The sequence below is a fragment of the Opisthocomus hoazin genome, chromosome 4 (genome assembly GCF_030867145.1).
Source record: "Opisthocomus hoazin isolate bOpiHoa1 chromosome 4, bOpiHoa1.hap1, whole genome shotgun sequence".
Classification (NCBI taxonomy): Eukaryota; Metazoa; Chordata; class Aves; order Opisthocomiformes; family Opisthocomidae; genus Opisthocomus; species Opisthocomus hoazin.
In genome coordinates this window covers 33,343,911-33,356,823 of record NC_134417.1, presented here as the reverse complement: position 1 = coordinate 33,356,823, position 12,913 = coordinate 33,343,911, and the positions used below count along the sequence as shown (strand labels likewise).

The 12,913-nt window shown below is 39.0% G+C and overlaps 1 protein-coding gene across 6 annotated transcripts in view; it reads right to left on the bottom strand.

Annotated features, from left to right (window-relative positions):
• The window catches only part of EZH2 (enhancer of zeste 2 polycomb repressive complex 2 subunit), a 57,286-nt gene that overhangs the window by 26,593 nt on the left and 17,780 nt on the right, over positions 1-12,913 (bottom strand). For 3 of the 6 annotated variants that reach the window (XM_075418549.1, XM_075418550.1, XM_075418551.1), the window contains exons 3-5: positions 6,000-6,123; positions 4,247-4,375; positions 1,271-1,387 (exon numbers count right to left, since the gene is read on the bottom strand). In XM_075418549.1, the coding sequence (XP_075274664.1) occupies positions 1,271-1,387; positions 4,247-4,375; positions 6,000-6,123 (370 nt within the window). Of the gene's footprint in view, positions 1-1,270; positions 1,388-1,717; positions 1,742-4,246; positions 4,376-5,999; positions 6,124-12,913 lie in introns of those variants that run through there. The other 3 variants (XM_075418552.1, XM_075418553.1, XM_075418554.1) reach the window with 2 other exon arrangements.

Here is a 12,913-nt window from a genome sequence, read left to right as displayed (position 1 = left end):
AACTGGCTTCACTGCTTTAGTACATTTACCATTAACTAGATAAATAAAACAAACCCCTCATCTTCGTTCAACAATTTTTTGCAGTAGTGGCGACTGGCTCAAGATAATGACACTAGCTCCTAATATTCAGGTTAGCAGGGTGTTTCCACAAAGCTTCTACCCTTGAAACACAGTCAGCCACCCAGCTTTGGGAAGCTTGCATTTGAGAAGTTCACTCTCCCTTCCTTGGTTCTCTTCTACAGTAACGTGCTATTACTGCAAACATCCCTCCAGTGCTTTGCCAGAGATCAGAAAATATGACACAAAAAGACTGTAAGTTCAAGTTGTCTAAACAGCAAGCACAGAAACATGCCTCGCAATTTAATTTGAACTCCACTGTAATTTTTTTTTGTCTGCATATAGACTAAATGCATTAATACTCCCATGTTTTATCAGTAGAATTTATGGACCTTGATACTCAGCTGTATCTTCCAATACTACAGAAGAACCTTCTATTGTTAAGAAAATAAATGTAAACTTTCCTCCTGATCATGATTCTGCAGCCACGCAAAATATCCAAACACTGATGAATTGAAAGCAAGTAGAAAAATGTGTGGAAGAACTCTGTACGTATACCAATAAAACTGTTTGTTTAAGCCACTTTGCTATGATTACTATCATAACAACCAGTCAGCAAAGGTGATCATATACATAATGACGTGACAAAGATTTATAATAAGCTAAGCTTTTCAAATAAGCCAAATTCCTACATCAGAAGCCTAATGTTATGACTTCTGCATACAGTGAAGCTAATCAGAAGAAAACGCTACACGAGAATGACCATAACGTGCAGAGACTATTTTGGGATCAAGTTTTCTTTATTCCATAAGAATTACTATTCTGCTACAGGTATGTTAGTCGATGGTCTTACATAAAGACATTCACATCCCTCAGAAAACATCTGTCATTATACTAATTACATGCTTTCAAATAAATCTAAATTTGTTGAATGCTATACAAAGACAGCTGGTCACCTGAACTAAATAAACTTAGCATCTCCTTTCAGCAATGTTTTAGAGATACTTAGGTTCATTGAAGAGACATTTATTTTGCAAAGTTACCTTTTCTTTTTTATTTGGGGGAGCCTATTCCTGATTATTACTGGCTTATTATCAATAACAAAAAGATAGGGAGGGTAACTGGCAACAAATTTTTGCTGGTTTATTTCTAAAACTAATCCCTCCCTTTTCTCCATAACAGTTCTCCTCCCAGCACTTTTTTTAAAACTTACCATAAAATTCTGTTGAAGGGGAGACCAAGAATACATTATAGGCACAGAAGCAACAGCATTGAGAGTCTTCAAGGGGATGACTTGTTTAGGAAAATCTATGTCACTGGTAACAGAGCACTGAAATAAGAGGTTGAAGTTACACTTAAATAGCAACATCAGAAACAAAAAGAAAAACAAAATCACAGAAGAACACTCTACTGTGTATAAAATTCAAAGCATGAGTCAAAATTAGCCATATCAGCCTTTGAAAAAATGATCAGATTTTTAGGGCATAATAGTAAGGATAGGTTTAGCAGGAAAAAAAGACACAAGAATTATTTCTGTGTCAATACCTTTGCTAATAGATCATGACCTTTTTTTCCACTTAAGTGGCTGTGATTGTATTTTACTCAGACTATTCAACCTACAATACAAATTATGTTTAGGAACTCAAAAATCATTTAGTACCTGTTGCTGTTACACTGATGTTAGAGTATTTACTCAAGCCATCAGAGACACAGCTGAATTTCCCTGGCTTCAGATACATACACTGCAGAAATCATGTATTACTTCTGATAAAAAAAAAAAAAAAAAACACCACCACTTTACATCAATGCCAGTAAGACATCTTATAGAAATAAATCCTCCATATGTCTTCTTAATTCCTGCCCTGTTTCCCCATTATTGTCTGTTTATCTTCAACCTATCCTCAAGCCTTTGATTACGCTCACTGCTTACAATGGAAAAATGAAAGTTAACTCTTAATAGGCAATGCTGGACATGTCAATGACTTTCTCAGCTATAGGACTTTTTTGAGATTCAGAGGTTTATGTAGCCTCTAAAAGATAAACATGCCATAGAAACACAGACAACTTCTAGGTTATTCTTGCAACTATTCAACAGTTAATAGTCACAGATCAACTTTTCTCAATGTCTTGGACAGTAGTATGAAGAACTCTGAAAAAAGTTACAAACAAAAGCAGAGAGGAACATACAAAGCTAGGGAAAGTACAACAAAGAAGATTTGGAGGTAGGTAAAATAAAATTTAGAACAGCTATCATAGCTACCTGAAAGGAAAAAAGGAAGTGGAGACAAAAGATCTTTCTCCTTTCCAGAAGGGAAAGATGAACAGAGCTTCACATTTCTAAAGAAATACACAAAGTAATGTAACAAACAATATACAGAGACAGTACCCCGGTAGAATGACACAAGCCAGATTTATGTACTTTCTTTTTAATCTGCAGCAAATAAAAATAGATTTCTGCTGTGTATATCAGCACTGAAGACACTGTCCTATGCTAGTGCTTTACCCCTGTTTTCAGGTTAATGTTTCATTTTCTAGCTAGCAGCTATCTAGCATATTTTTCCATGTATTTTAAAAATCATTGCTTTTGTTCAGAATGAGACGTTTTGGGCTGACAAATGAGCTATGTCAAAATGACTCAGAGTATTTGGTACTAAGTTTCAGTCATATTGCCCCACTGTTTTGGTATGGAACTCAGCTTAAAGTTTATTAGGCTAGGACAGGACACATTACGGTCTCTGGTTGATACTGACTGGACTAGCCATTGGAGAAACCCTATGTCACCAGCGATGCCCTGCAGTCTTCACCAAACACATGAAGGCTCTCACAAAACCTTTCCATCAGGTCACTAAACTTCTAGCCATTGTCCCATGCAACTTTAAAAAAATTCAGTATATTCACAAAAAAGATTTTAAAGTCATCTTTTAAACCCCACCATTTCTTTGTCTCACTTCTCTCACTATAAATTATGGCAATCTGAAATGAAGCTCTAGAGTTCTGATTCATGAGACAGAGACTGGTTTTGAATGCAGTAATTAGTGTGCTCTATCAGTTCAGGCAGGAAATCAATTCAGGCAGGAAATTAACATAGCAGAATAGTGAATCAAGCTATAAAAAAAAGGAGAAAAAAAAAGGAAAGAGGAATGGTGAAGAATGATCCCTTACTAACAAAAGTGAAAATTTTATGTGTACTTGTGTCAAATACATTAGAAGTTCTGATCGTACAGTGTCATATAATAGGTGTAGAGCTTTACATCAGTAATTGCATATTCAATCATGTTTAAAAGAAAACACTCAGGCAAAGGTCCTTGCCTGTTTGCATTTGAACAGGCATGCACATAAATGCACCTCTGTGACACACCTGCCTCCGGATCTCCTGTAACATTTTAGGAAATGGAAAATCTGACAAACTTCCTTGAAGACAAAGTGTTTTGTTTTGGGTTTTTTAACCTATTCACAGTTGTCTTTTCATTCTCATCCTACTGAAAAGTTAGCTTTTCAGATTATTACATGTGAAACATCTTCAAACTGGCTTAGTTTGGAGAAGTGCCTAAAGAGCACAACCTGGGATGAATACAGAAAGTTGGAGTACGCTTAAACCATTGTTCGAGCTACCAACACGAAAGCCCCAGTTTAGGTGCTCAAATTGCATCACAACCCTGCAAGTGTTTTTCACGAATTTAACGTCCAGTCTGCTTGTGCAACACAAGGGTGCTTCAACTGAACTAATTCCTTTTAGAACCTCTGCGGTTAAATGACTAATATAAAGAAGACTTTGTCAAGTGGGTATGTTCACAGCTTTCATGTGCTTTAACTCAGTAATAACCAAAGTAACTACTCATTTGTACCACTGGGGGTCAACCCCAATAGGAGCAAGATTAAACTCTCAATGTCAGTGACACAAAAGGATGCTGAGGTATGATCCAAGTATTATCAGAAATAAATAAGTTTAATTTTGTGTATCGTTCAAAGCTAGGTAGCCTGCTACATATTTATTGCTTTCCAGAAGTCATACAATCAAAGCAAATAATAAATAAATTCGTTAATAAGAGACTCGTATAAAAAAAACATTTAGCTACCAAGTCATGTCATGCTAGAAAAAAAATATAAAGAACAGCCAACTTTCCAGTAATAACACAAAAACGTGCTAACAACCTTGTAGGCGGAATTACCACAACACATGTTAACCAACCTCCCTGGTCCCGCGCAATGAGCTCACAGAAGTCATGATGTGAACAGGCTGTATCCTGCGTTGTTTCCATTCTTGATTTAAGATTTCAGTTCTTTCCAGTATCTTCTGACGATTAGAATTAAACATACTCTAAAAATTAATCACAGTTGTAAACATTACAAATAAATCAAAGACTCTAAATTCAACTGATAGCATCTTAAGGCATTATAACATTTACTAAAAAAATAAACAAAACCAGACAGGTTTAAAAAAAATAATGCTCAAAACTCCACTGTCTAAATTTTGTTTAAATGTCAGTGAAACTCATTATAGTTCATTATCCCTTTCTTTGTCTCAAACGACGTTCTCATGTTTAGAGACTCAGGGGTTTAGCATGGAATTAGATTTTGATACTGTCTCCCACAGCACTCTCCTAGAGAAGCTGGTGGCTCATGGCTTCAACAGGCGTACTCTTCGCTGGGTAAAAAAACAGCTGAATGGCTGAGTCCAGAGAGTTGTGGTGAATGGAGTTAAATCCAACTGGTGGCTGGTCACGAGTAGTGTCCCCCAGGGCTCTGTTTTGGGTCCAGTCTTGTTTAATATCATTGATCTGGGTAAGGGGATTGAGTGCTCGCTCAGTAAGATTGCAGATGACACCAAGTTGGACAAGAGTGTTGATCTGCTTGAGGGTAGGAAGGCTCTGCAGAGGGATCTGGACAGGCTGGATCGATGGGCCAAGGCCAATTGTATGAGGTTCAACAAGGCCAAGTGCCAGGTCCTGCACTTGAGTCACAACAACCCCATGCAACGCTACAGGCTTGGGGAGGAGAGGCTGGAAAGCTGCACAGCAGAAAAGCACCTGGGAGTGCTGGTCGACAGCCAGATGAACATGAGCCAGCAGTGTGCCCAGGTGGCCAAGAAGGCCAACGGCATCCTGGCTTGTATCAGGAACAGTGTGGCCAGCGGGAGTAGGGAGGTGATTGTGCCCCTGTACTCAGCCCTGGTGAGGCTGCACCTGGAGTGCTGTGTTCAGTTTTGGGCCCCTCACTACAACAAGGACATTGAGGGGCTGGAGCGTGTCCAGAGAAGGGCAATGAGGCTGGTGAGGGGTCTGGAGAACAAGTCTTACGGGGAACGGCTGAGGGAGCTGGGGCTGTTTAGTCTGGAGAAAAGGAGGCTGAGGGGGGACCTTATTGCTCTCTACAACTACCTGAAAGGAGGTTGTAGTGAGGCAGGTGTTGGTCTCTTCTCCCAGGTAACTAGTGACAGAAAAAGAGACAATGGCCTCAGGTTGCATCAGGGGAGGTTTAGATTAGAGATTAGGACAAATTTCTTTACTGGAAGAGTGGTCAGGCATTGGAACAGGCTGCCCAGGGAGGTGGTGGAGTCCTCATCCCTGGAGGGGTTAAAAAAACGTGTAGATGTGGCACTTCGGGACATGGTTTAGCAGGCATGGTGGTGCTGGGTTGACAGCTGGACTTGATGATCTTAGAGGTCTTTTCCAACCTTAACGATTCAATGACTCTATGATTTAAAGAAGTTGCCAGACTTGCTCTCCACAGTCTCTTCTGATACTTTGCATGCCTGATTCAATCACATACAAATGTATTACACCTGTTTATAAGATCACAGAGTTAAGACAAGTTTTCAGTATGTTAACAGAGTATTCAATGAAATTGTTATTGCAGGTGTTAACTGCTAGACAACATATACTTCGGAAGAAAATCAATTTTTGTGCCTTTTTTTAAAGAAATAGAACCAAAAGATTAAATACCTTTACTTCATCTGCGCGTCGGAACCTCTTGAGCTGTCTCAGTCTCATATATTCTGATTTCACACGTTTTCGCCAACAAATTGGTCCCTTCTCAGATTTTTTTCCGGTTTGACCCATGATTATCCTACAAGAAACAATGTCATGTTAGTATTACCAAACACAACGCTGCTGCTTACAGAGGAAGTTGAAGTTAGGTAGGATAAAGACATTCCTTTATTACCTTTCATATGCAATTTCTTTAATTCATTTCAATCAGACACCTGCAATACCATCCCAATCCAAAAAAAACCAACACCAACCCACCCCAAAAAACTCCCAAACCTAAACATAACATACTTAAGTGACAGACACTGGAAAACAGTAATTGTAATTACAAATCAGTGGAACCATTCACATTTGCTTTAAACACTTCTAACGCCGCTATAAAGATACCTAATGGATTTAAAGGGGTGCAGGGGAACAAATCAAGACTCCCACTGCAAAGATACACACTGGAATCCTTGCCACCAGTCTTGTCAATTAACTTCTGGACATCTACGTTCACGGCAGACAAACCTTTCCCTCCTTGCAGGAGTGGTCCTCTTCAGCAATATACCAACTCCTACAATAGGCTTCTGGAGTTGATTTCAAGTGCAGAGACACACCCCAAGTACAGTCCTCCTACCCAGCCACTCAAGTGTCAAAAAGTTCTAGAAATTCAGACATAAAGAGTTTTAAAACAGCCAGAATAAGAGACCTTGCTCTTTTCTCAAGCATTCTACAAAACTCCAGACTGTCCATCTGACTGCAAACAGGACAGTGATTCCACTTTTACTGATCACCCTCCTAGTACCAAGTGCTTCATTTGTATGTTACAGGACTGTTGGCAATGAAGTTGTATTTTTACATTACAAACCAAATGTGTTGTTAGAATATGCCAATCTGCTCAGCATTTTTCAAAATCAAGGACCGTATGCTGCGATTATGCTGGCAACGACTATTTTGACAGCATCCTGAAACAAAACCACTACATCGAAGACTGGCTTCCTCTTGATACCTGTAAATGTAAAATTTCCACTTACCAGAGTGATTGTAATTAAACTAAACTAGATCCTTGCTGTTCTGAGAAGACAAGAAAGCTTTAAGATAAAGAGGCTCCTCAATAACACTACTTAGACAAACTCGACTTGCTGTTTTGAGAAGGCAGGAAAGCGAGGACTGCTAACTGCAGAAGGGAAGCATATCAAATATGCTGAGGAAATCCTTCGCCTATTAGAAGCCATTCAACTACCAACAAAAGTTGCCATCATGCACTGCCGAGGACCCCTGCAGGGTAACACTGACCAGGAAAGAGGTAACAGGTTGGCTGACTATGAAGCTAAACAAGCAGCAGAAAGATTTTAGCCTTAATCCCAGACAACAGAAGTATAAACTTAACTGACAAAAAAAAATATTGAGTATTCTAAAAATGATGAAGAATTAATAAAGGGATTAGGAGGACAGATTCCATCCCAGGAATAGGCCCACTCAAGTGACGGCAAAATCATAATCCCTGCTAAACAGATATGGGGGGTGGTTAAAAAAGAACACAATAGAACACATTGGGGAGCAGACTCTCTGTATAAATTTTTAAATCAGAAATGAATAAGGAAAAATATGTATACTACAGTCCGACAAGTAACCCAACAGTGTGAAATATGTTTAAGAATAACCCCAACACAGGTAACCGGGTACAGTTAGGAAGTATTGGAAAAAGAAGTGTACCAGGAGACCACTGGCAAATTGATTTCTCTGAACTTCCAAGAAAAGGAGAGTACAGGTACTTATTAGTACTTGCAGATACTTTTTCAGGTTGGCCAGAAGCATTCCCTCATAGAACAAACAAAGCAAGGGAGGTAACTAAGGTATTATTAAATGAAATAATACCTTGGTTTAGGGTACCAACAGTTATCTCCTCGGATAAGGGGACACATTTCTGTGCAGAAGCAGTGCAACAGGTCAGCAGACTATTAAGAATCAATTGGGAGTTACATACGCCCTACAGACCACAAGCCAGTGGGCAAGCAGAAAAGATGAACCACATGATAAAACAACAAATAACAAAAATATGCCAAGAAGCAAATCTATATTGGTACCAAGCATTGCTTATTGCACTACTTCGGATACATGTAAAACCTAGGGCCAAAGAAAATCTAAGCCCTTGTGAGATACTATATGGGAGACCATATCAGGCTAAATTATCAAGGGGAAGATTTGAACCAGCTGGGAAATCAGTATCTACAGAATTATGTTATATCCTTGGGAAAACAATTAGAAAATATTAGTAAAAATGTCTTGAGTACCAGGGCTAAGGGGTTAGATCACTCGATCCATCCGTTTAGCCCTGGAGATTGGGTTTATGTTAAGAATTTTTCAGGTGATCCACTGAGAGAGAAGTAGCATGGACCTTACCAGGTATTGCTGACCACTTTCACTGCAATCAAGATTCGGGAACAACTGGCCTGGATCCATTATTCCTGAGTGAAGAAAGCTCCTGAACCAAGATGGACTGTCGAAAAGGCTGGCGGTTTGAAACTACAATTACGGCGGTAACTTTGTTAAACCTAGGCTTATTAGTCAACACTTGGAGTGAGAACTTATATTACAATGCAATTCAGATAACAGCAAAAGCCACAGGAGCTAAGGATTGATAGATTTGTACTGCCTTACCAAAAGGTAACACGAGACTCCCTTTATACAGGGTAGGGTCTACTCATTGGAACTGTGACAATAATACTTGGCCCGAGTTTTGGAAAAGACACGATGGAGGATACTGTGATTATGACAACTCAACCTACATGACAGGGCCAAAATTTGACCTACAGATATTAGATAACAACACCCAGATATTGGTCAGCAATAATAGTTGCCTATGGAAAGCAAGATCCAACACTTGTTCGTGCCAAACCCCCTTCCATACACACAAAAATTGTACTTGCAGGGACGGGTGGAATGATTATTGAATCAACAAAACTACAGTAGAAGTGGGGACTTGGGATTTGAAAGGGACAGGTATGGTATATATTAATTTTTGTAACAGAACCCAATTAGAAATCTATAGCCCCTTGAACTGGGATTATTTTAGGAATGTATCAGTCGGCTGGGTAAACCGCGGAACATTTTATGGAGCTAATCTTACAGCCACTGACGGGCCCTGTAAATTACCCGACGGGTATTCATGGCTATGTGGCGATGGCATTAGCAGAAAGCAACTCCCTGCAGGTTGGAAGGGAATGTGTACCATAGGTCACCTAGTCAGCCAGGACCAAATATAGATCCAGTCCCAAATACCTAAAGGCATATTGAGAACAACATGGAAACGAGCCAAATGGGAAGACAACCCATTTGTAAGTAGGGGAACAAAATTTCATAGCTTTGTCAGATGGTTTTTGCCATGGTTAGGAGTAAGCAAACTAGAAAAAGCCATAGTAAACATTTCCACAGTTTTAGAGAAGATAGAAAATCTAACAATACATACTATGGAAAATTTACAGACAGAAGCATCATCCCTTAGTAAAGTTGTGCTACAGAACCGAATGGCATTAAATTTATTGACCGCAAAAGAAGGGGGAGTGTGTATGATCATTAATACCAGTTGCTGTGCATATATCAATAAAGACAGACAGATAGAAGCAGATCTGAATATGCTCTGGGAGAACACACAAGTGTTCCATAAAGTAGCTTCGGACGATACTTCCTTGGGGTTTTGAGATTTATGGGATAAAGGAACCTCTTGACTCCCTAATTTAGAATGATTAAAACAATTATCGATGGAATTAATCACCCTGATGGTTTTAAGAATACTTGTTTGCATATCTCTCAAATGTTTCCTTTGGTGTTGTCAGGATTCAGTTGAGACATACAGTGACTGGAAAAGGAACAAGATTAGGCACCAAACAGAAACTGGAAAATACTTTTCCCAGACCCTTGGAATAAAAGGCTGAGAAATTTGAAAATACCTATAAAATACAATAGTGAGGATTCGTAGCTTTCTAGCTACAAATCCTCAAAAGGAGGGATTTGATACCTGTAAATGTATAATTTCCACTTACCAGAGTGATTGTAATTAAACTAAACTAGATCCTTGCTGTTCTGAGAAGACAGGAAAGCTTTAAGATAAAGAGGCTCCTCAATAACACTACTTAGACAAACTCGACTTGCTGTTTTGAGAAGGCAGGAAAGCTCTAAGCTAGAGGGGCTCCTAAATAAGTCTACCCCAGACAGCTCAGCCTTGGGAGGGCAGATGTACCAAGCTACAGAGATAAAGAGGCACCAAGAGGGCAACAAGACCAGAGCAAAACAACCTGGAAGGACACGGTATACGTGATCTTAGAACTGAGTCTGCGTAGAAACAAAGGTCAACCAGCGGACACTGTGATGAGGAGTATAAGCCTTCATCTTGAGACCCCCAAAGACCACCCGTGGACACTAACAGACATGCGTGAAAGATATTAACATACGCTAATTTGTTCTCAGAAAAGTCATGAATATGCTAAACATTTCTCGGAAATATAATGAATATGTACATTGTGATTGTATTTAACCTGAAATGACAGGGTGTTTGGTGTGCACGTTTGGAGGAGAGATCCCCCATGTGCCCAGCGCCGCAATGAATACCTGCTTAATAGCCCTCTGACTATTGAGTCTTCAGCTCCGGCTTTTCACGCCACCACTCTCAAGAGTTGCGCTGTAGCTACCTACAGTATCTCGTTGAATAGCTCTAAATAGCATTCACAATAGCCATTGTGGGCTGAAATGTCCAGTTGCCCAAGGTTAATACATTCTCAAATAAGCACAGGAAAAATTTCTTTACTGAGAGAGTAGTCAGACATTGGAGCAGGCTGCCCAGGGCAGTGGTTGAGTCACCATCCCTGAAGATGCTCAAAAAAATGTGTCAATAAGGCACTTCAGGACATGATTTAGTAGCTATGGCGGTGATGGGTTGACAGTTGGACTTGATGATCTTCAAGGTCTTTTCCAACCTTAATGATTCTATGATTCTGTAATCAATTTCAGCTGAAACAATTCCAGCCCTTCTAACTATGAAGGTACATAAACGTGAACAGAGGTGTCTTCTTCAGGCTGGAGTCAAATGTCCAGTGCTAGCTCCCCTGCCCTGCACCACAGCTCTCTGACAGTTGTGAGTATAGCTTTATCCAGGTTACTGAAAGCTCTTTGCTGCTGTAGGCAGAGCTCTGTTTTCAGCAGTTCGGTACAGGTTGGATTGAGTTCTATCAGACTTCATGATGATTGGAGGGAGCATCAATACAGAAACTGTTTATTCTCAGTACTATGCCTTCATTTACACTGAACACATTTACACTGAACAAAAGGTCTACGAGAGCCTGACATCCATTTTTTATGCAAGATATTAAATCATATTTTGTAAGAAAAATTGTTGTTTTTTTAGATTTAGAATGAAAATGAATCAACAAACAAATCGCAGAATTGCTGACCCAAACCACGGGAAGTACCCTTTGAGGAAAAAAGGCAAAGCATATAAATAAATTTTACATAATGCCCAAAGCACCCGACTAGAGCGAAGGAGAGGATGGAGGACCAGCAGCAGGAGATAGATCTAGAGCAAAGTGTCAAGCACAGTTGCTCTGCTTCCATGCCTCATCTCATTTGCCACAACACCAGCGGTTAAAAGAGAAAGAGATAAAAAATTATTAGAAAAAAAAAAAATCATGGACCATTTCTGTTAGAGTACAGTAGACAATCAGTATTTCAAAGTGCACTACGTTATTGATTAGAAAACTGCATAAAAGTGTTACGAAGTACACAAAATGCATTGTATTACACGCTAAACTAAGCAAAGTAAAAATATGGAAAAACATCCTATTAACTGGAAATAAATTAGACGTAGAATAAGTATAGTTAAATAACAGAAAGGCAGAATCTCAATTTGTAATACAGAACATCTAAATCACTTCAGTTATGGTTCAGCCAAAAGACATGGAAGAAGTACCAATGAATTCAAAAGATAAATGAAAGCTAGGCTGACAATAGCGAACTAGCATATCCCAGAAAAACAAGACACAGATTAGGTTTGCTTACTCTAATACTGCATCAATCACAGCCCTTCTTATTCTAGTTTCTTGGAGAATAACAAATGATTCTGGCTTAAAAAAAAGCTTTCTTATCTGAAATTAAATTGCCAGATAAGCCCTGCTCATCAAAAGCAGATCTATGTGGAAGTCATATATAGTTGTATTAAAAACAAACAAACCACAACAGAATTCCCATCTTTATTTCATACAACTGAAATACAGCCCCCAGAAGATGCCACAAACAAGGATTTAAGACCCGATAGAAACGTATCTCCATTGAATAAACAAATCCAGTCTATTCAAATTTTCAGTAATGAACATCATTGTTATCTACTCTATTAAAATGGTAATAAAAATACTTTACAAGAAAACAAATACTTCCTTTTAAAACAGCGTCACTTTTTTCCTTTTAAAACAGCGAAACCCAGGCCTTTCATCTGAAAGCAAACGGGACTGACAATAACACTCTTCTCGCACTAGTTTGAAGCTGCTATCTGGGGCACAACACAGACAACAATTTAATGTTCAAGGCACCAAATAACAAGTCACAGAAAATGAAAAAGTGCACTGTTGCTTATGTCAAGTTATAGCAAGAAAAAGTTCTTCCAGGTAAAGTAATAATGTTAATGTGCAATAGTCAGGGGGATACACATTTTGCATTAACTCAAATACGTGTAAACAAATGAGAAATGGCCTCTTAAATGGCAAGCTTGTATTAAGAGAAAAAGGATTAAGTGAAAAGGAAGCACATGCATGTATAGGTTATAGAATAAGCAAGAAGCAAAGTGTCCTGGATGCGTGTTTGTAGAATATTAATTTTGAAAATCCCTGAAAATTTATTAA